A 26,417-nucleotide genomic window follows, 5' to 3' on the forward strand; every position below is an offset into this window, starting at 1 on the left:
GTGCTACTCTGTGACAACAATCAGCGCAGCGGACTTGGATGTTATAAAGCTAAGTACTGTACAACTAATCTTGCATCTTTTTAACCCGTGGGGCTGCTAGTTCGTCAGTGTTGATTCACTCGCATTTCGCTGCACTGTCTGTCTCCCTGGTTGCCTGCATGCAGAGTGCAGATGTTGTCCGTCTGTCCGAGTCGCAGCTCGCGTTAAAGACTGGCTTTTGGGGAGGGGGTTGAACGGCTGATGATGGTGCATTCATGGCGCCTCGGAAACACAGGATAGAATGAAATACTATATGGAAGAACCGATACAATCGCGGAATTTACCGATCCAGACACTCACGGTACGATCCATCACGATTTCGGCCGTCTATTGTACCGGTACACACTGAATGAACCGATTCAACCGTATCGCGGACGTTTGTATCGCGATTACGATCCGTACCGGTATATCTTCGCATCCCTAGTAGATACAGTAGCAGTAAACCTGCTGTCGCAGCAATGTGTCCTGTTTACTGTCATGTCTGTGTGACACGAAGTGCTGCATGTCTGACAATGTCTCATGTTAAATGACTAAATTGTAACTTGTAAATAACATCAGAGATCTCCATGTATGGGCATGCGAGAGACAAGGACAGACAGATACAGAGACGTCCATGAATGGATACAAAAGGGACGCATTCAGACCGACAGAAGTTTACAACGGGTACTCTGAGAACGTGTGTAACTGGTAACGCATAACAAGCTGGGCCATGCATTCCCTTTTCGTTCCTGAGTAGGCCAGTACCCAACGGGCACCTCCATTGTTGCACTATGGGTCTAAAAGGTTTTTTTTTCTATCTTAAAGCCTCCTGAAGAGCCAACCACTGCCGTATAATAAAAGTAGAATTCTAAGGAAGAAAGGTAAAAAGGAGAGAGATGTCAGGGGAGGAGTCAGGGGGCGCTGCATGCTGACTGTCTGCACTGCACAAACCCACGGCTTTCTGTGTGTGTGTGTGTGTGTGTGTGTGTGTGTGTGTGTGTGTGTGTGTGTGTGTGTGTGTGTGTGTGTGTGTGTGTGTGTGTGTGTTTGTGTGTGTGTGCGCGCGATTAATGTGGTTAAATCTTAAGTTGCACTCTGCATACTCTCTATCTATAGCATTAATACAATTTTGTTTAGTTTTTTTTTTACCTGCAAAATCATGGTGTTTGGAAAAAAAAACAGGTCTGACGTCACAGAGCAAACGCAATATAAACGCAGCATTAATTACCATGAGAAATGTATACCATGAGAAATGTTGTAGCTTGTCCTTCCGCCCTTCCTTTCGTACAAGGAAGATCAAAGAAGGAATGGACACCGACGTCATTTTAGGCTCCATGGCCATCCGCCATGACACTTTGGGTGGCCAAACTTGCAACGGAAGAATAACGATGAATAACATTGCGTCTATGAGCTTCAGCTGGGACAGCTCATGAACAAAAAATAATTCTGAACAATAGAGACCTTCATAAAACACTCAGCTCAGGAATATAAAAGAAGACATGTGACACATTGTTTTGTGTTGTGTTGCTTTTCGGTGAGTACACTGTATAACATTATAGAGGCATCTAAAGAGCACAATTTACGTTTCTGAACTAGATAGTATCGCGAGACTCTCCACCATTCCCTGTCTGGAATCCAAATCTCGCGATAGCTCCGAGACAGAAACGGCCGCCGCCGCTGTTTAGGTGCCTCAATAACATTATGTACCGTGCACATCGAAAAGCAAGTGATTGTAAAAATACCTGTGATATGTCTTCTTTTGTATTCCTGGAGCGATTATACAACAAAGGTCTCAATCGTTCAGAATATTTTTTTGTTCATGAGCTGTCCCAGCTGAAGCTCATAGACGCCAATGTTATTCATCGAGCTTCCGTTGCAAGTTTGGCCACCCAAAGTGTCATGGCGCATGGACCGTGGTGTGGGCTGACTGTTCTTGCTGAGACCTTCTTTGCTTTCGTACAGGAAGTGATGTCACGTGACATCACCTCATCAAAGATCAAACCCGGGATATTCATACTGTCACTGTGACATCAAAGGTGATATCCCAGTGATCCATTTTATGCCCATATATGAAGATCTCTGATGTCATTGATATACATCACTGGCCAGATGGCAAAGGCATGGCCATTATCTGTGTGGCTGGTTCAGATAGGGATCTCCATGTATGGGCATAAAACATATTGTATGTATATGGATGCATATTATTATTAATAAAGGATAAAACACAATTAAAATCCATATATGGTCATTCCCAGAAACAAAATCCCTATCGGAGATTTCTGATGTCATCAATCCCAGGCCAAAAATGTTAATATTAAGTCCATACATGTATATGGATATATATATTAATAAAGAATAAAATAAATAAAACGTCCATATACAGTATGGGCATTCCCAGATGATGCCCTGTTAGGTTACTCCCTTATGACCATATATGGAGATCCCCAGGCCCTAACTCGCCAAGGCCCTGCTTGGCTTTACTAATACTTTTTATGCCCTTATATGGAGATTCCTATATTATCAATGGTAAGGACATTATTAAGGACATTATGTTATCAATATTAAGGACATATCTGGGAATGCCCATATATGGACATGTCTCCATATAGTGAGTAACTGGTCCCATATACATCACTGCAGATGGCCATGAATTGGCGCGACCTCACCCTTTAGGGCAGGGGTGGGCAACTTTGATGATGGTGAGGGCCACTATATTTCCACCTTCACTCCAGAGGGCCACATTTGTCATTCTAGTATTGCATACAAAAGAAGCAAAAATAGCCGATCTACAAGCTCAAAACGCATCGCGATGCGTTTTGAGCTTGTAGGTCGGCTATTTTTGCTTCTTTTGAATTGGAATCCTGAATAATTGTTTTGTTATTTCTTAATTGGAATCCTGAAATATAACATTTTGATTTAATTTCAAACGCATTTAGTTATATACTCATGTTAACGTTATGAACCTAAATACAAATACATTGGACGTAAAAAAATAATTTTTTATACTACTATACAGAATTAAAGCAGGTCATGTTTGGAATTGTAACAGCTGAAATCAATAATATATCAGTATTCCGGCATCAACCTGCAGGCTGCATTAAGTGAAGGTGGGGGCCGCATGTGGCCCCCGGGCCGCCAGTTGCCCATGTATGCTTTAGGGCGAGGTTGCATGAGCAAGACACTGAACCCCCTAACGAACTGCTCCCGATGTGCAGGTCGGTGCCTTCCTCTGCAGTCGGTGTGTGACTGTAAAGGCGCCATATCGACCACGTCATTTACCATTTAAATTGAGTGAAACAAAACAAGCGCTACTCCGCCCATCCCCCCCTCCCGTAACCCGACAGCACCCGACACAATGAGGAAGGTGACTTGCCTTGTTGTTGTTGTTGTTGTTTTGGTCGGGTGCGTTTTGGTTTGTGTCTATTCTTGTCGATTTTAACCCCATTGTTCTGGAAGATCAAACGTCATGCATAATTCATAGGATATGGAAATACAGCGTGCTGGAACGTGCTAAATGAGGCAGAAGATAGAGCAAAGATAAAAAAGGGGGGTCTTGTAAAGAAGCCTTGGGGGCGTTTGTTTTAAGGGGAGAAGAAAGAAATGTGTGTCACGTACTGTACATGTATTGATCAGAGATTTCCTGAGGATGCCAGCAGAATGTGGAGTGCCCTGACACCATCCATTAAAAGATGTTTATCGCGGGGGTTCTTTCAGAATATGCTTGGGAAAAAAAACATCTCTCACGAGACGGGCAAAAATGTAAATCCCCATGGAAATGAGGTGTCATTCACTGCCATCGTTATCTGTTCTCCTTGGCACATATAGTGTTTTGTACGTGTATTTGTCATATCTACAAAGCTCACAGCGCTGAAAACACTCACAATAATCACATTGTGGAGATTTAAATGTCATCATGACATTATCCTACGTCATGCACTGGGATAAATTCACCTATTTGCCGAGCTGCGTATCCGTTACCATTTAAACCCTCTTCGTTTGGTAGAAATAACGTACTAGATACACTCTTTTTTTCCCACTCTACCAAATCTCTGATCTAACAAGCTCACAACGCACATTGTGACGCGTTGGGAGTCAGTAGGTTTTGGGCAAACATTCTGCCCCCAGAGAAAATGGATGTTGGGGATATTTTGATTTTGATAATATCGTAAATCGCGAATTCCTTTGGTCACAATAATCGTTACATGACATTTTCATATTGATCCATCCCTACAGGAGGAATCTTCTACAACTCATGATTTTGCCTGCCACCACCTCTGAGAAGTACTTCAACGCCGGCAGAAGAAACTGGGTCACCGTGGACTGCTTCCATCAGGGACATGCTGGGCCCCTGATTCAGCCCGGGAAAAAGAGTTGGAGAGGCCCTCATTGCGCGCTATAGAGAGAGATGTCTCTCTATAGCGCTGCTGCTACTCAAAGATTTGCCATTTCAGATCATGACAAGTGACAAGCCAGTGGGCCAATTACATGAGTTATATTTTGTCGTTGTCCGGTGGAAACCTTGTATGTCCAAAACCGTTTGTTTTGTATTTATCGTTTAAAGAATTATTTAAAACAGCCGATCTACAAGCACACGCCTCGCGGTGCGAGGCGTTGTGTGCTTGTAGATCTGCAGTTTCACTACTTTTGTGCAACGGCCTTGTATGATGAAGCAGGGCTTTACTTTGCGAAAAAAATGTACAAATTTCAAACTTGGAGATACGAGGTTTCTGCCCGACAGTGACGATTTACTTTGTTGGCCACCCAGCCCCCAAAATGGAACGAAGGCCGACATTTTATTTTTATTTTTTTCCTAATGGCCGGCCTGGAATGAACTGCCCGTTCGGGAGTTGTCCCGCTTTTCCCAATGGCCAGCACGTCCCTGGCTTCCATCCTCTCTCTCTCTCTCTCTCTCTCTCTCTCTCTCTCTCTCTCTATGCATCTCGCAATACCTCTGTTACTGTCACAGTCGAGTTAACATCGCTGGATTTAAGCGAATGTTTGAACTGAAGACGCGCTGCTATTAAACCCACACCTGTAAGGCATGGGAGACATTGCATAAACTCTTTGAACGCCGTCATACCTTGCATCAGACACATATTATCATCTCTGTCGGGTGGAAACCTCATATGTCCAAGAGTGTTACTATTCAGGATTCAAATTCTAAAATAGCAAAAGTAGCAGATCAGAAAGTTCAAAATGTGTTGCTTCAGTGTGACAAAGTAGGGTGTTTATTTACGAAAGAAATTAGGTTTCTTCCCGACAGCGACGATATACTGTTGACCCAGTGTTTCTTTCCTTAATCTATCTCTCTCTCTCTCTCTCTCTCTCTCTCTCGCTCTCTCTCTCTCTCTCTCTCTCTCTCTCTCTCTTTTCGTTTGTAGGTGCTGTTTGTTTTTATCCACTCTTTTTGCCAGACCCATGAAATGGGTAGGCCTACATAAGCAAATGTCGGTCTGTCCGGGTTTTCTGTATAAAGGGTATATATGATGATGACATGATGATGACATGCCTACAAAAGGCATGATGTCATAAATGATGATGACAGACAGGGGGTTGGCAGAACCGGGGTCTGGCACAACCAGGTTGACCTGGTCTAGTTTGAATACATGTTACTTGCTCAGTCTGTGTTCTGCTCTTATTGTCTTGTGACCGCCTATTTGGCAACGCTTTTGCTCCATCAACGACGACGCGCTCCGACCGGCCTGTCTGTGTTACCCATACTATATCTGTGCATGCTTCCCATTCGCCACCTGACAGGCTATAGAACTGGGACTTAGCCTAGAAAAGAGAACTAAAACTAGACAAATGCAACATGGACATAACACAGGGATTTAACTGCACATACACCCTTGTGCACTGTGTAGTCTGTAGTCATACAACACGCAAAAGACGAGAGAACAGAGATTATAGAAAAACATAAACCTCACAATTAAAACTTTGTTATAGGTCCAGATCTGTGATTCGTGTAACAGTGTGAAAGATGTCATCCACACTAGCGCTGTTTCCTAAACAATTAGCATAATAGAATTACGATGTTTAAGTGTTATTGCGACCGTATATCACATTTAGTATGAAAACCAAACCAGCAGATCATGTCTGTCTGTCTGTCTGTCTGTCTGTCTGTCTGTCTGTCTGTCTGTCCGTCTGTCCGTCCATCGATCCATCACGCCTCATGTCACGCTCCATATATGGTCAAGACATCTCCATATATGGAGCTGGCCAATACTACTACATCTACATCTGACCACAGTCTCCAGATATGGATATAGCTGACATATTCTGACATCATAATGATGACTGGACCAGCCAGATTAATAATAGTTTAACTCCTGCTTAGATAACAAACAACATGGCAGCCTCCTTACGGCGACTCGCGTCCGCAGGGAGGAGGTGTCTGGTTCAGAGGGTCTTGTTTAAAACAGACATCTTAAGCAGGCCCATTGGATCACACAGACGTCTGTCAGCTCAAGCTCAAGCTGTGAGTCGCGTGGTCCTGAATGTCCCTGAAACCAAAGTGGCGGCCTTGGAGAATGGACTACGCGTCGTTTCCGAAGACTCTGGTCTCCCTACATGCACAGTGGGTCTCTGGATAGACGCCGGCAGTCGTTTTGAGAACGAACGAAACAACGGCACGGCCCACTTCTTGGAACACATGGCATTCAAGGGTACAGGAAAGCGCTCCCAACTCGATCTGGAGCTGGAGATTGAAAACCTGGGGGCGCACTTGAATGCCTACACGTCGAGGGAGCAGACCGTGTATTACGCCAAAGCCTTCTCAAAGGACCTGCCGGGAGCCGTGGAGATCCTGGCCGACATCGTCCAGAACAGCACGCTGGGCGCGGCGGAGATGGAGCGCGAGCGAGGGGTCATCCTGCGGGAGATGCAGGAGGTGGAGACCAACCTGCAGGAGGTGGTCTTTGACCATCTTCACGCCACTGCGTACCAGGGGTCGGCGCTGGGCAGGACCATCCTGGGCCCCACAGAGAACATCAAGACCATCGACAGGGGAGATCTCGTAGAATACATTAACACTCACTACAACGGGCCCAGAATAGTGCTAGCCGCCGCCGGTGGAGTCTCGCACGACGAGCTTCTCGATTTGGCCAAGTATCACTTTGGCGAGCTTCCGGCCGGATACAAGGGAGAAGAAGCCCCAGCACTGCCGCCGTGCAGGTTCACAGGGAGTGAGATCCGCGTGCGAGACGACAAAATGCCTCTGGCTCATATCGCTATCGCTATGGAGGCTGTAGGCTGGTCGCACCCGGACAGCTTGCCTCTCATGGTGGCCAACACTCTGATAGGGAACTGGGATCGTTCCCTCGGCGGAGGCGTAAACCTGTCCAGCAAGTTGGCCCTGGCGGCCCGTCAGGGGAACCTGTGCCACAGCTTCCAGTCCTTCAACACGTGCTACACCGACACGGGCCTGTGGGGTCTCTACATGGTGTGCGAGCCCGGCACCGTCCGCGACATGATGCACTTCACCCAGATGCAGTGGACGTCGCTGTGCACGAGCGCGACGGAGAGCGAAGTGGCGAGGGCAAAGAATCTTCTAAAGACCAACATGCTTCTGCATCTCGACGGATCCACCGCTATCTGCGAGGACATCGGCAGGCAGATGCTGTGCTACGGCCGCAGGATACCTCTGCATGAGCTGGAGGCCAGAATCGATGCCGTAGATGCCAGGACCATCAAAGAAGTGTGCACAAAATACATCTGTGGCAAGGAGCCCGCCATCGCAGCGGTAGGTCCAATTGAACAGCTCCCAGACTACAACCGGATCCGTAGTGGGATGTACTGGATGAGAACTTAAATGAACACAGGCACAAGATGATGTCATTGCTTCCAATTACAAGAATCGAAAATGTACAGGATGTATACTAGTAAGACGCCTCAGGGCGACAAGCGACCTCGCCCTAAAGGGAGGTCAGGGATCTCCATATATGGGCATAAAAGGGATTTGTTTCCCTGGCATCAGAGGGATCTCCATATCTCCATATATGGGCATAAAAGGGATTTGTTCCCACAGGCATCACAGGGATCTCTCTAACAGGGCATCATTAATATTGATGACATCAGGGAACTCCATATATGGGCATGAAAGGGATTCTGTTAGTGTGACATCACAGTGAAGCCAGAGCGTGATGTCAGAGCGGCAAACCCATTCTGGTTGAGTGGTTCCCCTGACATCACAGTGACATCAGAGCATGATGCCAGAGCTAACAAAACAAACAAAACATTACAAACTCAATATTTAAGTGTTTCTGTATTTTTTCACCTTTAATTTCAATAAAATAAAATAAAAAATCCTGCTTTGCAACTGTGCCGTCAGCGCTTCTCGCCTTTAGGCCGCCATACTGGTCATAAAAAAAAAAAATAATAATAATAATCATCTTTAAAAAAACGAAAATAGTGTGGCACGTTGTGAGCTCTCGTAGATCTGGTATTTTCGGTGAGTGACATGCTTCCATTGAAGACACGCATGCTGACTTCTATAGACTCCAAATGACTTCAGATCAGCCGTGGGGAGTGAGAACGTTAATCCTTGCATTGTGCACCACATGCTCACAGAGTGGCTGTGATGACTGAGAGGGCATTCTGATGCCAGGCGGAGCAACAGGCACTGATGAAACCCCCTCCTTCCCTCCTCCCTCCCTCCCTCCCTCCCTCCCTCCCTCCCAACCGCCGGAGAAGTTTCTCGGAGAAGTCGACAAATGCCAAGATGCAGGGGGGTCATGGGGTTCAGTGTTTAATGTGAAGGGCTGCTGGACGCTGTGTGACTGCCGAGAAACCTTATATACTGTATGGTGTAGGCCCTGTAGGGCAAACCTGCTACATAAGAAAACAAACTTGAGTAGTTAGTATCAGTGAGTCAGTCAGTCAGTCAGTCAGTCAGTCAGTCAGTCAGTCAGTCAGTCACGGCTGGCAGGGCACTGTGTCTATCAGGTACCCATAACTAGAGGCAAGCAAATTGACACTATGGCAGCCAACCCAGGTTAATGCCAGGAAAGGCAAGAAGAGGAGCACCACCTACGTAGACAGCTTGGCTAACAACACCTGTAGAGCTCAAGGCCCTGATGTTAGACAGGAGGGCAGGGATTCAGGAGTCCCGAGTTAGTGTTGGCTATAATAGACCGCACTCGTGACTTGCGTTGCATCGCATAATGTGCTAAAAACTCAGAGGACACAGTGTCTGAACAAAGCGGAAAAAGGTGGATGGGTTTGAATTAAGGCTGGGCAATTTATCGAAAATATACCTATATCGAGGTATCAACATGCATGGTATATATATCGACGAAGACGGCTTGAAATGAGGTATTGGTGTACTGTATGTGTCAAATTAATGAACAGACACACTAAGCATGCACATAGCACATGCAAAAAAGCAGTCTATCTGTAACCAGGTGTGGTTGTTTCAATAAAACCATTGTTGGAAAATGGAAATATTTCTTTATTCTATGTGTACTGTGCAGTGTGCATGCATGGATATGCTATTCATTATCTGGGTTAGGCAGGCAGTGGACCTAAAGCAGAAAAACATTAAAAACAATATAATGCAATGTTTTTACTAATATCGTGAGTAATATTGATATCAATATATTGGTATTCAACAACATTATCGAATATCAAAGGTTTTCCTAATATCGCCCAGCCTTAGTTTGAATGTCATGGGGCATAAATAAATGCTGAGCACAAACACCGCATGTCTGGACATGATTCCCTCCTCATACAGTATGTCCAAAACTGTTTTTTTTTTCATGATCATAACTCACGCTTCGTGCCACGCTTCGAGCTTGCAGATCTTCTACTTTGTTATGCTTTTGTGTGAGGCTCCATGACCGCCGAGAAACTTTATATATAGTGTAGGACAGGGGTCTTCAACCTTTTCAAGCCAAGGTCCCCTTAGTTGAGAGAGAGATGAAGAAGGGACCCCCACAACTATTTCATAGATTCCATATAGTTTCATCGTTTGACAGCACGATCATCAGTGTATTTTGGATTCATGTCAATTTGTGTTTTCAGATAGTTAACCACTTGAACCGTCAATACATAATAAACTTTCACTATGTACTTACAGTAGTGTGCTCTCTACACCAAACCTCTTTGCCGAAAATAGCTGATCTACAAGCTCACAGCGCCTCGCAGTGTGAGGCGTTGTGAGCTTGTAGATCAGCTATTTATTTTGGCTAAAGTTCGAGACATATGGATATAAGAGTTTTGTAACTGACAGCGACGATATAGCAGTATGCTACTACATGGGAGGAGGGAATACATTTAAACAGAAGCTGTTGTCTTTCTCCTCTATTTAATTAAAGTCCTATACTTGGAAGTTGGCTGGGGAGATCACACATGATGATGTAATAGCAAAATGAATGTGGTCAGTTTGGACCAAGAGCAAGGAGTGTACAGTACAATACAGTACACCTATCTGGTGGAACACGCACACGCAAGTGCACACACATGCACGCACGCACACACACACACACACACAAAAGCCTCTGACAGTTCTTCTGTTCACCGGCGCAGGGTGAGGGAGGGTGCATGAACCCTGTAACCCCTGCAGCGTGTGTGTGTGTGTGTGTGTGTGTGTGTGTGTGTGTGTGTGTGTGTGTGTGTGTGTGTGTGTGTGTGTGTGTGTGTGTGTGAGTGAGTGTGAGTGTGCGTGTGCGTGTGCGTGTGTGTGTGTGTGTGTGTGTGCACGCACATGCATGAGCTGCAGCTGTGCTGACAGCTGTCTGGAGTAACAAGCTTCATCCACTTTGACACGTTTGTCTACACCACACACACACACACACGCACGCACGCACGCACGCGCACGCACATGCACACGCACACACACACACACACACACACACACACACACACACACACACACACACACACACACAGACATGCACACGCACTTTGCATACTGACATCAACATTTTATAGGATTCAACCCTAAAGCCCAAAAACGGCCGATCTATAAGCTCACAATGCATCGCTGCACTGGCTCACAACCATCTATAAATCAGTCATGACCCTTTATTAGCCCTATAAACCTAACCTATAAACTGTCTCATTTTAACCCCCAACATGAATCTTCTCCTACTAGTAAGCCTAATGCAAAAGAAGATCACGCACGCACATACTGTACACACACACACACACACACACACACACACACACACACACACACACACACACACACACACACACACACACACAAACCTAGAGAGAGAGATATAAGCAGTGCAGTGCGTCTGTGTGTGCTCTCTCGTCCAGCTCATGCGAGCCAACAGCATTCTTACATTTCTCCTGGGAAGAGTATAAAGAAACCGTTAACTCCGCTGACCCCGCGGTGCAGAGCGCTAGAAGACTAAACACCAACACCACACCACACCACGCCACACCGCAGCGCAGTGCTCTGTCAGTCTGTCTGCTGTTCCCAAGCCCCCAGAACCCTGGGGGAGCTTTGAAGCAAAATGGACATGGTGGCCGTTTGAGGTACTGCAGTTGGGGCTTCTAATCATGAACCGTAATGAACGACGCGCGTTCATGAATTAGAGCCCGAGCGCGTCCATGAACACAAACTATGACGCAAAGCGCGTCACAGAAGTCAAATAGAAGCCCCACTACGTCACGTTTCAGAGGCGTCTCAAACACGGAAGTACGCTTCATGCGCTGGGTGAGCAACTCAATGCAAGTGGACGGGCGGGGATATCCGGTGTCCTCTCTATTCTTATTATAACTCTATGGCTGTTCCTCTATAGCACTCTGCTACTTAACCTGTTTTATATCAAGGTCCACTATGTATTCGGCATTTGAGCCACGGACCACCATTTGATGAGAGTTATCCTCTCAGACCCAAATGCTTAGAATGTTTTGTTATCTTTGGGTAAAGATTCTGTCCACTATTCCATGCTGTATTAATGTGTGGTGCCAAAGGAGATGCAGCCCACCGTCGATCAAAAAAAAAAAAAAAAATCTACATCTACAGTACTCTAATTGTGTAGACTTCTTGTAAATTAAGTACCCTAAAGCAGGTGTTTAAAAATCATTTAAATCTTGAGAGTATAATACAGCAATACATTGGCATCCCTCCTCCATTTGAACAGAGCGCTCTTAAAAGATTGTACTTATTACTTTTAAAGCCCTGCATGGACTTGCTCCCTGTTATATTTCAGGTAATGCTGGCCCCTTATAAGCCTACTTGTGATACTTTTGCGTGATACTGAAGTTAATATGATCAAGTAGGGCGTTCATTTACTCAAAAACACAATAGGTAGGGGGAACGGTGGCGCTACCCGGCGAGCGCTCGCCTACCTCGCTTCCTCCTTTACTGGCCAACCGCGGGGCTCCTCGCGTCCAAATAAAAAGAGAGCGAGTTCAATTGTCGCCAATGGAAGATCTCCCCCGCGGTGGTTTCTTTCCAATCAGAACGCCTCCCGTCGCACGTCCGTCCGTCTGCCAATAAAATCGCCGGACTCCTTTTTCATTTCTCCTCCCCTCCCCTCCCTCCCCCGATCAAAACACAACGTCCCTCGCGGGATTCCAACCAATCACGCGCCGTCTTTTCGGGTCGCTGTTCCGGTCTGGGGCCAGAGCGGATATGGAAACGCTACTTGCTTTAATGTGGGCTTACACATTACCGGATACAGTAGGCGGGCTCTAGACCGCATCTGAGCACAGAGCAGCAAATAGAAACCACACGGGAGGGCTATGAACAGCGGTTGAAAGTTGAAAGCCACATTCTCTTAATGCAGCGTCCGACGTTAAAAACAAACAATTGTCACTCAGAGACCTTTGGATGAATGGACACTTGCTGACACTGGCTTTGTTATCCTAACACTCAAGGTAAGTTTCTTGACTTCTACAAATTACTATGGTAATGGACATGGTCTGGTCATCTGCAGACTGCAGGAAATGCATTACCATACATACAATAACAAGTAGGCAATAGGCATGGTGATGGTGTCTGCTACTGTCTTTCATTTGATCCTTGGCTGGCCAATACTATCTAGTTAATGCTTTATTTGTAAAGACAGTTTAATAGATCATATGGATTACATAGCTAAGTTGCTGTCCTGCTATTGCAATATTAGGCTATTATTATATTTTTTAAGGTAGGCTATTTTCAGTGTCATTGAAACATTAATGATAAGGAGTTATATACAACTTTACATGTAGTAGCCTAGTATGTTAATGAAAGTGAAAAGGGGACTACATTTGGCTCATCAACAAAGCATAACAAACATATTATTTGTTTATATAGATGTGTTTCTCTTATGAATTTTGTACAAAAGGACCCACATGTAAACAAGCCATTGTGCTTTCTTGGGTTTAAATCCTATTAGTAGACCTTGGATCTGATTCTGAACTGTACTGTGCTTTTCCTATGTGAACTGCTAACAAAGTATTCAATCAAACCCAGAAACATAAAGACACTCAGAGTTAAGGGTCTGTGCAAATAAAACATTTGAGAACCAGTATATCAGTGTCATACATATTCTGAAGAAAACCTGCATGGAGACTTGACATTCTGTAATTGGATCTTATGATCAAAATAAGAACATTATAATAGTGTGTAAATCTTTGCCACATACAAATGTCTGTGTACAGACATAGATGGCCCCTGCATGATGGCTGCTAAAAAAAGATAATGCCATGGTGGGATCTGATGTGTGATGGGCATACTGTATTATCACATAGGCAAACATAGTGTGACACTGTGACACTGAATTTGTATTGATTATACATATTTCTCTCTATTTCTCCTTTGCTGTCTCCCAGACCTCAGCTGTTCTCTCTGCACCTCTTCACCAAAGGCGATGTGCCTCCACGGCAGGCAAATTCATGCAGAAAGTGGCCAGTTCAGAACACAGGAAACAGGACACAATACTGTAAACTGCCCAAAAATACAGACACCATATCAAAGGAGGAGTCACTAGCAGACAACAAAAAATAAATGAGCAGATGTTTGCCTTTCCCTTACTTAAATTTGTGATGTCGTTGAGACTTGTTTTATTATTCTTGTGCAAAGTGTGATGCCACCAGAGCCATCAACATATTGTCGCTGTCAGGCAGAAACCATGTCCCATTCCTTTTATTTTATTGTAAATGAATGCCCTACTTTATCATACATGAGTGTTGCTTAAAAGTAGTGAAAATAGCAGATCTACAAGCCCACAACACATCAAAGTGTTGTCAGCGTGTAGATTTGTCTATTTTCACCATGTTAGCAGATCTATAGGCCCACAAGATGTTGACATGTTGTCAGCTTGTAGATCAGTTATTTTCACTATTTTAGATACTTTTTAAATAGTGATAAGAAATAAGTGATAAGTAATACGTTTTGGACATACAGGGTTTCCATCCAAGAGTGATGATGTATTCATATATATTTGTTGTCACCATGTTTATGTTGTATGTGGGATTAATACCCTGTTGTATTTGAATCTTTTAGATTAAAATTGTATTTACCTTTCATGCAGTTGCATTTTTTTACTTAATGAAATATGTTATGCTTTTACCTCAATGGTTGACTTTGTTGATCCCCATTGGAAATAAGTCCAGATGTCATAATATTGTTGATGTTTGTTTGTTGTAACTCATACAGAGTAAGATTTTAAAAGAAATGTGTGTAGATGTCAGCAGCATTAGAATGAAATACAAGGTACTTCTAAGTGAATTTGTTTCAAACCAAGATGAAATAATAGATACATTGAAATACTGATCTGCATTTGCAGTGGATCTCTGAATAAGAGAAAATAATTATTATGTTATATAATTATATAAAATAATAATAATTATAAGTATAACAATACATAAAATGTACAGTGAATATATAATACATATATACTGTGTACAATGTACATCTATCACCAGTGAATATAAATAGATGTACAATACATCTATGAATGAAGTACAGTCTCACAAGGGTTATACTTAACAGGCATCTGTCAATATGTGCCAATGTACCGTAGGCCTACATGTTGTATTGTAGTAATACAATAGTACAAATAGGTTAGATGATGGTGAGAACATTGATTTTGTGGTCCATTTAGAGATGGTTAAAACAATGAGGACGTTTCTTTCATTCATTGAGTTTTATTTTTGCATGGCGTAGGTGGGAATCGAACACCTGACCCGGCGTAGGTGGGAATCAAACCCACGACCTTCGGATCCTCACCAACCATACCTAAAATCGACAAAAGTCACAATTTTCATGAATCTATAATATATACTCATAAACTACTTGGACAGATCACTGGGGAGATGCACACGAAGACTGGCCCGTTGCATTTTTCATCCCTTCCACGCTCGTTTTCTCTTTCCTTTTCTCTTTCTCCTCTTTTTTCCTTCTTCCCCCTTCTCCCCCTCTCCCCCTTCCATTTTTTCCCCCTTCCCCCCCTAGGTAGGCAATTGTTCCCCAGCCCTGGCGCAGTCGGTAGAGCTGTTGCCTCACAGCTAGAAGGTCCTGGGTTCAATTCCCGCCAGGGGACGCAGTGGGCGCTGGGGGGGGCGTGTTCTCTCCTCCGCGTCATCAGTGCCCATACCCTTAGTCTCGCGTAGCCAGACAACTATTCCACAATCTCCGAATGCTATGTAGAGTCTGGAACGGCGAGTATCGGAAGTAGCCAGTGCTGCACTGAACTGTTAGTAGTCCCATTGGAAACATAACAGAAACACAATAGCTCAGACAAAGTCATTCGAGTGGCCTATTCTTGTTATGGGTGTTTAGTTTAAGAAAACGTTTGAAAACAACATGGAGGTAACACCAATAACACCAGAGAAAGACGAAATAACGCCCCCAGAAATACTGAAAGGAGACATAACCGTAGGACATGTTATTGCTACTGCACCAAGGGAGCGGTTGCGTCACATCCACTTTATCTCGCACTCATCGTTTCTATTTCCGTGCCCCAGACTGTTGACGGGAGCATTTCCCAAATCGCGGCGTCAACAGTCTGGCCACGCGAGTCTACCATACCCTAGATGGGTATGGGCACTGATGACCAACCCCTAGATGGGGTTGGTAAAAGGGCCTTTCTGTGTGGAGTTTGCATGTTCTCCCCATGTCTCCAAGGGTAGATACCCTCACAAAAAACATGCAGTAATCCTGGTCTCTATATTGCCAGCCGGGCACCTGATGGAGTGGAAAGTCACTGGTTGGAATAACGTGTTCCTTCCCCGCGCTACAGTACGTCCAACCGGGGAAGCTCCCACCTGTCAGGTGATAAGAAGCGGCCTGCTCACTCCTCATGCACTGAAGGAAGCATGAGCTCAGTTCGGGGCTCTCCCAATGTTGGCTAAGGGAGAGCAGAGCCCAGGATTACAGTTTAGGCAATTGGCACTGGGTGAAAAATGGGTTACAACATCTTGGGATAAAAAGGGAAAAAAAAAACACAAAATATGGAGAAAAGAGGACCATATGATGGCATCTCACTGCTACACAAGAAGACAGATGGAGACAGACAGAGAAAGAGACAGATAGAGAGAGAGAGAGACACACAGAGAGAGAGACAGACAGCAGCAGTGGTGCAGGTTGCGGAGGTATAAAGATTGGAGGGATCATTGATTTGGATCAACGGCGGATCCCCTGGACTCGCGGGGGCTTTAGAGGTTTTCTTGGCCGCTCACACTCGGTGAGTTCTCCCGATCCGTTGTGCTTTTGTTCAGCTCACGAGGCGAGAGAGAGAAGAGAGAGAGAGAGAGCCAGATGGAAAGCTTTTACGCATAAGAGACAGGCCAACGTCTCCAAAGACATAACGAATGAACCGGGCAGAGGAGAAAGAGAAGGAGGAGGAACGAAGGTGCTCAAAGATCGCACGTCAAAAAGAATTCCGTTGGAAGGTGCGCGGCCCCTTCTTCTTCTGCAACGAGCCAAGTTCACAATCAAAACAAGAAGAGATATACAGAGCTAGGGAGAACATTCAGCTTGTTTTCTTTTAGGAGACGGATTCGGAGAGTCCAGTGTAGTCTGGCTGGCAGTGTGTTATATTACTCACAGTAAAGTTCACACGCCATCAAAGCCACTTTGTGGACGGCTCAATATCCCCGGGCGCTTTACTTTACCGTCATAAACACAGATCGATGCGGCGCAATTATCAATCTTTGATGATGGGATCAATACGGGGCTACAGTATATGCAGGCCCTCGGTGGGTGGAGCGCACACGCACACACACACACACACACACACACACACACACACACACACACACACACACACACACACACACACACACACACACTCACACTCACACTACACTGAACATTCGATTGTTTCAAGCATTGATGGAATTCTACAAAGATCCATGGAGCCACACGTCAGTCAAAACCCGAGTGGGGGAACCGTGAAGCGTGAACCCCTGAAGATAAGGCCCTGCTGTTGGACTGGCTGGCTGCATGTGAGAGCACAAAGGCACGGGTGTCGCGGAGAGACCTCTATCGAGATCAATGGTTCCCAACTTGTTTTTTGTTTCTCTCCCCTTGAAGCCCCTTCTTCTTCTTACTCTGACATGAGCTGACTATGATTTAGCAAGTTATGATTGTGTGCAACCAAAGGCATCTCAACCTCCCTCCCAAGTGTTCCATCTTTCTAGAAAAAAACTCCCACAAAACTGCCACTCGTATTCGTACCTTTCTTTTATCTTCTAACTGTATCTGTTAAATTGTATTTCTTACTTGTTTTATGCATCCTATAATGTCATTTAATAAATGCGTTTTCTTTGCTTGATGATTTGTGTAATGCACATTGTCGTGCTATTGAAGTGTGCTCTACAAATAAAACTGCCTTGCCTTCCCAAGTTTGGAAGCTTGTCAAAGCTAAGACAAGATATGCAATGATTGGCACGTCCCCTATACACAAGCAGCACGCCACAGCGCGCAGATCTGAGGGGACACGCGTGCCCTATATATCTGGCGCTCCTACGAGCACACGCGTGTGCACGCACATGTAATGAACCCTGAGCGCCGATGATAACGTTGCGGCTGCAGTGCGCAGAGAAGCGGCGGCGGTGTAGAAGATTATATCACGTTATAGAGAAGATCATGTGTTCATTGATTATCTATACTATAATTTTGTGAATGTCTGTCTGAGTGAGTGTCTGTCTGTCTGTCTGTCTGAGTGTCTGTCTGTCTGAGTGTCTGTCACAGCGTTTCTCCTCAGTGGCTGGAGCAATTGATCTGAAATCGCATCACCATTAGCATATGAACACACCTGACATAACTGTGAAGCCCGTTTGTCACTTTCACAAATCATATGCTGTATATTAGCATTTTTATGGTGTAACTACTATCTATTCTGCATCTAGCATGAGGCATACTGTATCTATTCTGCATCTAGCAATCTAGCATGGGGCAACATGTTTAACCAGCTCTGTGTGTGTGTGCGTGTGTGTGCGTGTGTGTGTGTGTGTGTGTGTGTGTGTGTGTGTGGTGGGCAGGGGGGGGGGGGTGTTGGCTGGCCCTCTTTCAGATGTTGTCATGTAGATCGGTACACAGTATCTCTGTAGCCTTTAAACGAAACGGGTATTTCTTACATTGATGCTCCTACATATTATCATACAAGCACCAGAAAGTCACTTTCCATCCCTCATATACTGTGTGCACAGTGCACACCCCATAACCCACACACTGCACATCATTTCGGAGCTCATATCTTTGAACGGGTAAGGACTAGTATTAATATAAAGTATTTATGATGATATACTAATACTTGATAGTTAGGAGTCGTGAGGCCTTCACCAGGTCTCAGTAGCTATTTTTTTTGGTAAAGCCTATCTTGTTATAGGGGTGGGCGATATGGAAAAATACAATATCACAATATATTTCAAAGTGGTATCACGATACACAATTCTTTTTCATGTTGGTTTTTATGGTTATTTTTCAAGTTACTTAACAGTACAACCACCTACAAGGTAACAAAAACTACAAGAAAAATATCCTTTTGGGAGGTCTAAATTGACCCTTGCAAGTATGTAACTCTGAGAGTTACATACTTGTAACTCTTCATACAAATGAAAGCAGTTAGGGTCCATTTGGTTGATTTGTATACTGTCAGAGTTAAGGGGAGACATTGACATTGTAAAGTTTGAGAACTACTGATTTAGACCAAAATGCAGATTTGAATGAATTCTGCAATGAATATCTCTGTATTAACAATTCAACAGGATTTGTATAAGGCTCCCTCATTGTATCACAATATATACGATATCTCTGAAAAGGCATACCGAGGAGACTTTGTATCGTCTCAACGATATTTATCACCATATCGCTCACCCCTATCTTGTTATGGTACAGCTCGTCCCAGAGGCCTTGGAGCCACACAGTATAACTCTGGTTTCTGACAATGCCTCGGGGCAGAACTACTTTACCAGTGACCAGAGTGTTAAACTGTACTTCTGTCCATGATATCATGTTACATAAATCATAACCACCACCACCTAATACATTGTCTCGTCTCCTCATTTTCTCATTGGTTATTGATTGATCTGAATTCCTCCACAGCGGACACAGTGAGCGGAATTCAAAGCCATTTCCGCTGTTTTATGTTATGGAATGCAGGAACCTTATATTTAACTGAAAACGTCGATCAAGTCGATATAAATCACACCTGTGTGACAATGATATAGGGTCTATCATCGTCACAGGATGGGGATATACGACACGTCGGTATTTCCTCACTGTCGGGCAGAAACCTTGTATCTCCAAGTTTCACACTTTTTTTTTGTAATGTGAAGCCCTGCTTCACCGTACAAGACTGTCGCACAAAACGAAAACAATAGCCGATCTATGAAAATAGCCGATCTACAAGCACACAACGCCTCGCGATGCAAGGCGTGTGTGGTATCAAGCAACGAAAATAGCAGGCCTCCAAGCTCACAACGCGTCGCTGCGACGCATTGTGAGCTTGGAGATCTGCTATTTTCAATATTTTCACCAAAAGGCCCTTTTAGAAATGTCATGCCCCTGCCTCTCTAACATTCTCTGCACGTCCCTGCCCCCCACCCTTCACCACAGAGAGCCAAAGGAATCCAATCCAATTAGATGACAGTGTGACATAACATTATGGCATCGTATACAATTGTATTGTACACTATGGCACCACATCCTTCCAACAGGCTTGGCAGGAGAGGAGATGGCACCGTGCATCCATCCAAATGATGAGCGCCAATCAAGGATGATGCCCAGGGCACGGGAGTAGCCCTGGCACCATGCTGCCCTGCTCTGCCACCATGCTGCCCTGTGTGTGCCCACAGCAGCATCCAGCTGGCACTGCCAACTAACTCCTCCACTTGGCAGGGATCAACAAAAAGAACACTCCCCACCCCAACCGCCGCCACATGTATCTCCACCTCTCATCTGTCCAGCTGTCTGTCTCTCTCTCTCTCTCTCTCTCTCTCTCTCTCTCTCTCTCTCTCTCTTTCTCTCTCTCTCTCTCTCTCTCTCTCCTGGGTTTTGACCACTGATGTCCCCCTATAGCTTCTGTTCCTCTCTTTACTCCATTTACCGGCATCAAATGTTTGGCTCAAGAATGCGACAAAAAACTAAACAATCTCCATGAATAATTCAAGGCTTCGGGCGATGTGCAATTGATAGAAATAAGTCATTTTGGGGGTGAACTACTCCATTAATTGCGACCGAAGTTCGCAGTTTACCATGAGAAATGTCACAGCTTGTCCGCGTGTGTGTACACATTTGTACAGTCTATGGGTTGGTTCCCTTGACACATCACTGTGACATCGCAGGTGGCATCACCTATGTATGTAAAAGTCCATGTATGGGTATTCCCCAGAATCCCTTTTATGCCCATATATGAAGATCCCCGATGTCATCGGTATATATCACTGGCTAGATGGCCAAGACATGGTCCATATCTGTGTGGCTGGTTCAGATAGAATTGGCGTGACCTCACCCTTTAGGGTGAGGTTGCATGTCGCCCTGAGGTGTCTTACTAGTACAAATGTACTGTATATTGTAGTTTGCAAGCATTGTGCAGGTGCTGGATTGTCAATATGAAAGGAAAGGTAAATTCTGTTAGGCTGCTAGATAGACCTTTGTGTGTCCAAAGGTCAGTGCGATATAAAAACAAGTAGAACAAAAAGAATCAGATGCTCAGATGGTTATGGTATGCACTTGGTGAGGGGAGCAGTTAGGGGTGAAGTGCCTTGCTCATAGACACTTCGACACTTAGACAGGGGTTGGAAGGTGAACCGGGGACCTTATGATTAGCAGACTGCCTCTCTACTCCCACGCCTACGGAGCCTGCATCCAGTTAGCCGTCACAATCCTTAAATTCCCTGTAACATTTAGCGTCCAAGACAGAACCCAGACTGAGACAATAAATCTGTTGCATGTTTATCCAATAGCTATGTTCAATACGTTCCACACAGACAGAGAATAGGACTCACAGAATGAATCAGAAGTTCTATAGTGAATGCCACACTCTGGCATCACACTCATTTCCCTTCATTCTCTTTCGCTAACAAGTTAAAACATAACGGTACACAGCATCCCCCATCTGGATGCAACACATTGTGAGCTTATAGATCAGCCAGGAAAGGCAAGAAGCACCACCTATGTAGAGAGTCTAGAGACAGCTTAGCTAGCAACACTGTGGAGCTTGAGACCCTGATGTTAGACAGGAGAGTGTGGAGGGCAGCAATCCAGGAGTCCCGAGTTGGTGTTGGTTAGACTAGACCACACTCTCGCATCGCATCGTAGATCAGCTATAGCCTACGTATAAAATGCACAGGGTTTTTTTTTTAACTCATTTTGATGCTCTAAAAACACATTTTCAGAAGGGGGTCACCTCCATAGTGTGTGCTCTATGAGCTTGTAGATCTTGCTATTTTTGAAAAATCTTGAAATCTTTTGTGTGCAAAACGTTTTTTTTTTTTTTTTTTTTTTTTTTTTTGTTTTTTAACTCAAATCTTTCCGTCTGGAGGCCCCTGGCACAAATACAAATACAGTACATATCATGTACTGTACTTTGGACATGAAAAGGTTTGAGTCCGGTCTAACCTGTACAGGTACAGTATATATCGTGTGTCAGACTTCCTCATGTTGCTGCCTGCACAACACCTGATTCCTTGTTATGTGGAGACATAACAGGGATCGATAAAGCTTCATCTTATCTGGAAGCCATGTGGAAGAACCAGTCCAGCTGCATTCTTTACAGGGCAGCGCGCTGAGAGAGCGACAACACCAGAGATCTTATGGAAGACAATGAACTACACCGATGAACCATGCAGTGAACAGCAGCTCCGTTGTGTCTAAATGCTGAACACATCTACTGACCAGCGAACCACGGAAACGTCATTACACGTTCGATATCACTCAGGCGACGTGGTGACAGAACTATTGAAGGTTTGTGCTTTTGCGGGGGGGAAATTGTAATTTCTTCAACGGAAATAGAAACGGGGTGAGAAAAGAAAGAAAAGGACTAAACAATCTTCTATCCTCCCATTGATGGCTGCTGATATGAATCAATAAAAAGCAATCATAAAGTCAGTTAGTCAGTCAGGCAGGTTGGCAGGCAGGCAAGCAGACAGACAGGCAAGCAGACAGTCAGGCAGACACATAGAACAGGGGTTCCCAAACATTTTTGTCTCAGGGCACCCCAAAAATATTTTTTTAATCCGAGGCACCCCTAGATTATAATTTTCACTTCCAGCACCTTATATTTATAGCATATCCATATTATGTTGTCAGGTGGAAACCTTGTATGTCCAAAACCGTTCGTTTTGTATAGATCATCTATAAAATGTACTAAACTAGTGAAAACAGCAGATCTACAGTGTGCTTGTAGATCGGCTATTTTCACTAGTTTTGTGCGACAGTCTTGTATGATGAAGCAGGGCTTTACTTTACCAAAAGACGTACACATTTGAAACTTGGAGATACGAGGTTTCTGCCCGACAGTGACGATGTTTTAGTGATTATGTTGCGAGGAAAACGTTGAGATAATAGCCATTTTGGTCAGAACTGACTGAAAATAACTTGTACTTCAAATTTAAGTGTCCAAATAAATTCCAAATATTATCAAATTATCTCGCGGCACCCCTGGACTGCCGTCATGGCACCCCAGGCCCCAGGGTGCCCCGTCACCCACTTTGAAAACCCCTGACATAGAAGCTCCCAACCTATTTCCCATACCCTGTGCTATTGCAGTGTGTTTTCCTTTTGCACCAAGTACTGCAGAGCGTTTTCGCTGTGCACCATGTGCACCATGCTGCGGAGCGGAGTACTGGCAGCCCACCACGCCTCCAGAACTGTTTGCATTTGGCTCATAGGACACCCCTAAACATCAAAGGACACCCCTAAACATCAAAGGACACCCCGAAACATCAGAGGACACCCCTAAACATCAAAGGCTCTTTGAAGCCTCACTTGATGCTGCATAACGGGGACAGGTGAGGCGAAGGGGAGACAACAACAACAACAACACAAGCAGTTTAAAAAAAACTACACAACCCACGATGCACTGCTGTTCGTGTGAACAAAGTGCTTTTGTGGCGTGTTTTTGTTCAGTCAGGGGCGTCATTTGCGGTCTCATTTCCCAAAGAGAGAGAGAGAGGTCTCATCCCCAGAATAGGGGATGCAGGGGTTCAAGTGGTTAAAGGTCAAAAAATATTATTAGTTATTTTCAGTCAATTCAGATGGAAACTGATATGCCTCTGTGACACAGCCTACAGGTATGTATCTCAGTTGGAAAGATATACGTTGTGTCATCATAGGGTTAGGGTTATTCTAAAAAATGAACAGCGTAATTCAGTGTGCGTGGATGAAAAAAGTTATTTACAGGGGTGCCGGTGCCCTGAGTCAAAAAAGGTTTGAAAACCTTTGCCCTATTATAATAGTGTTCATGTTCAATGTCAACCTCAAATTCATTTATTCATATTTTCTTACTTCGTATTTTTAATATTATTACAAACCATACTTTAACCAATTGAGCTCTATTTTATAGTTGAGCTATCCAAACATAGCCGATCTACAAGCACACAAAGTGTCACATCACAATGCATTGTGAGCTTGTAGATATGCTATATTTTAGAAAGATTTTGAGAAATAAAGATACTATAAAAAAACTACGCTTGTGAAATGGTGACGTTCTGCATAATGTGTACCTTAAATTTTGTACTTTTAGTATAGTTTGATCCCAATACCTTTTACAAGAGTAAAATTTGGTATGCTAGCCTTATATTTTTACGAGTATTTCTTGAACCACTGCTGTTGATAGGAAACTGAGCGAAAGCTTTAACTTCCTAAATGTATTCCGGTCTTATTTTTCTTTGCCGTCTCTATAAACATCGGGTGACAGGAGAGGCTGTGTTGACAGGGCGGAATGAGGCGTTTTGTGTACGATTATGGCCGGCTAAATACGGACTTGTGGCCTCGTCTACCGTGTAATTTAACAAACTGATGTGCAATTACAGTCAAAACAGATCTAACATTATCTTGGAAAGAATCCTTTGGAAGCCAAGCGAGACCCCACTGAAAAAATCATTGAGTGTTTGTTGCTTGTAAAAACCTGTCACCGTATTGATTTTTCTCTTATCTTCGCTATTATTAAAGAGGTTGTTAAATAACCGTTTGCTGTCGGGCAACCGTTTGAGTTTTTAGTTGTATTTTTTGTAAATTAATTAACGCTCTTTTCGATCACACTACAGCGCCACGCACAAGCCTCAAAAGTAGCAGATCTACAAGCTGGAAACGCGCCGCTTCACGCCACGTTTCGGCGAAGCTTGAGCTTGTAGATCAGCTACTTTTGCTGTTTTTGAATTTGAATCCTGAAAAGTAACAGCTTTGGACATTTATTTTTTTGTACCGTGCACTTTCTCTCAGTATCAGTTGCATCTAAATCTAGAGCTTAACAGGCCACGCCACACCAATTGTAAACAGTTATTGGAATGGCGTGGAAAATGCTGCGATTCTAATAAGATTTTGCCAAAATAACTACTAGGCTAAGTAACTTGCCTCTTCTACCCTGGACTCACAATTTACAATTTACAATGTAGGCATTCATCCAGACGCTCTTAATCCAGAGCGATTTACAATAAGCAAGGTAATACATCAACACATCAACATCAACACATCAACATCAATACATCAAATGCATAGAAATAGTAATCTAAGAAAAACAATGTAGGTACTGTAGACCAAGCACCTATTCAGTAAAAAAAACTTTATATAAAACCTAAACTTGAACTTGACTTGAACCCTGGTTTGCTGCCTAAGTGCCTAAACTATAAAACCTAAACTTGAACTTGACTTGAACCCTGGTTTGCTGCCTAAGTGCAGACATGTTCTATCATTGAGCTACAGTAAATAGGGCCTGCCTCTGTAAGTAGTTTTTATTTATTATAATAAGGATAAATACTGGATTAGTATTTTCCTTCTCCACACTTCCTTACTGTACACTATGAAGCTGTTCTTGCATACACACACACGCACGCACGCACTCACGCACGCACGCACGCACGCACACACACACACACACACTTCTCAGCAGAGCAGAAATAAGTCCTGAGGGGAAAAGAAAGACACTTCCGTCTAAAGCGTGTTAATGAGTCATGGAGGAACGGACAGGGAAGTAAAGTGACACTGGTTGGCGGAGGCATCCGACTGCACCGTGTTTTTCTGGTTCCATGCTATACAGTGCATGCACGTGTCACACACAGTTTAGTAAACGATGCTTGATGTCCTGTTTGTACACAGACCAACACGAGACAAGACTGTCCACCCAGCTCCCATCGGACTGTTGAATGAAGTCTGAACTGCGAGCTTGTACATCTGCTATACTTTTGAAAAGATTGAAAGTGTTTTTATTATTGATTTGCTTTTCTTTTCTTAGAAATCCAACAAATACGAAAAGATATTATTGAACCCAAGTCTCCATGGGATGAGTAATAAAAAAAATACATTTTGGGGGTGAACTACTCCTTTAAGCTAGATGCAGAATAGACCCAAATTTAACTAAAATCTTTGCTTCTGGGGGTCCCTGGAACAAAATATTTTGCGATGGGGGTCCGCGGCCAAATACAAAGGGCATGACGGGCCACTGCTGCTACCTTTTAATTGTATACACATCTACATCCAGTATGTACGTATACTCAGTCAGTAATGAATGTATGTCACAGTTTGTTTGAGATTCAGTTAGATTGAGAACAGGAGCGCTCGTTTTTGGGCACAAGGTGGAGCAACCGCTCCTTCGGGGAGCAACCGCTCCTTCTGGGAACTAGGAATCTAAGGTTAGGGTTAGGTTTAGGCATAGTTTTACTGAGGTTAGGGTTAGGTTTAGGTATAGTTTTACTGAGGTTAGGGTTAGGTTTAGGTATAGTTTTAGTGAGGTTAGGGTTAGGTTTAGGCATAGTTTTACTGAGGTTAGGGTTAGGGTTAGGTTTAGGCATAGTAG

General features: G+C 44.1%; 2 protein-coding genes across 2 annotated transcripts in view; one reads left to right on the forward strand and one right to left on the reverse strand.

Moving 5' to 3' along the window:
- The window catches only part of LOC308284374 (extracellular serine/threonine protein kinase FAM20C-like), a 97,128-nt gene that overhangs the window by 47,065 nt on the left and 23,646 nt on the right, over window positions 1-26,417 (reverse strand). The window lies entirely within an intron of this gene.
- On the forward strand, window positions 6,368-7,828 carry LOC308284375 (mitochondrial-processing peptidase subunit beta-like; the record flags this gene model as incomplete). The annotated part of the gene is made up of 1 exon (XM_080724975.1): window positions 6,368-7,828. The coding sequence occupies one exon, from the start codon at window positions 6,368-6,370 to the stop codon at window positions 7,826-7,828; it is 1,461 nt and encodes a 486-aa protein (XP_080581101.1).

This window comes from Nannobrachium achirus (assembly GCF_963921795.1).
Source record: "Nannobrachium achirus genome assembly, chromosome: 4".
Taxonomy (NCBI): Eukaryota; Metazoa; Chordata; class Actinopteri; order Myctophiformes; family Myctophidae; genus Nannobrachium; species Nannobrachium achirus.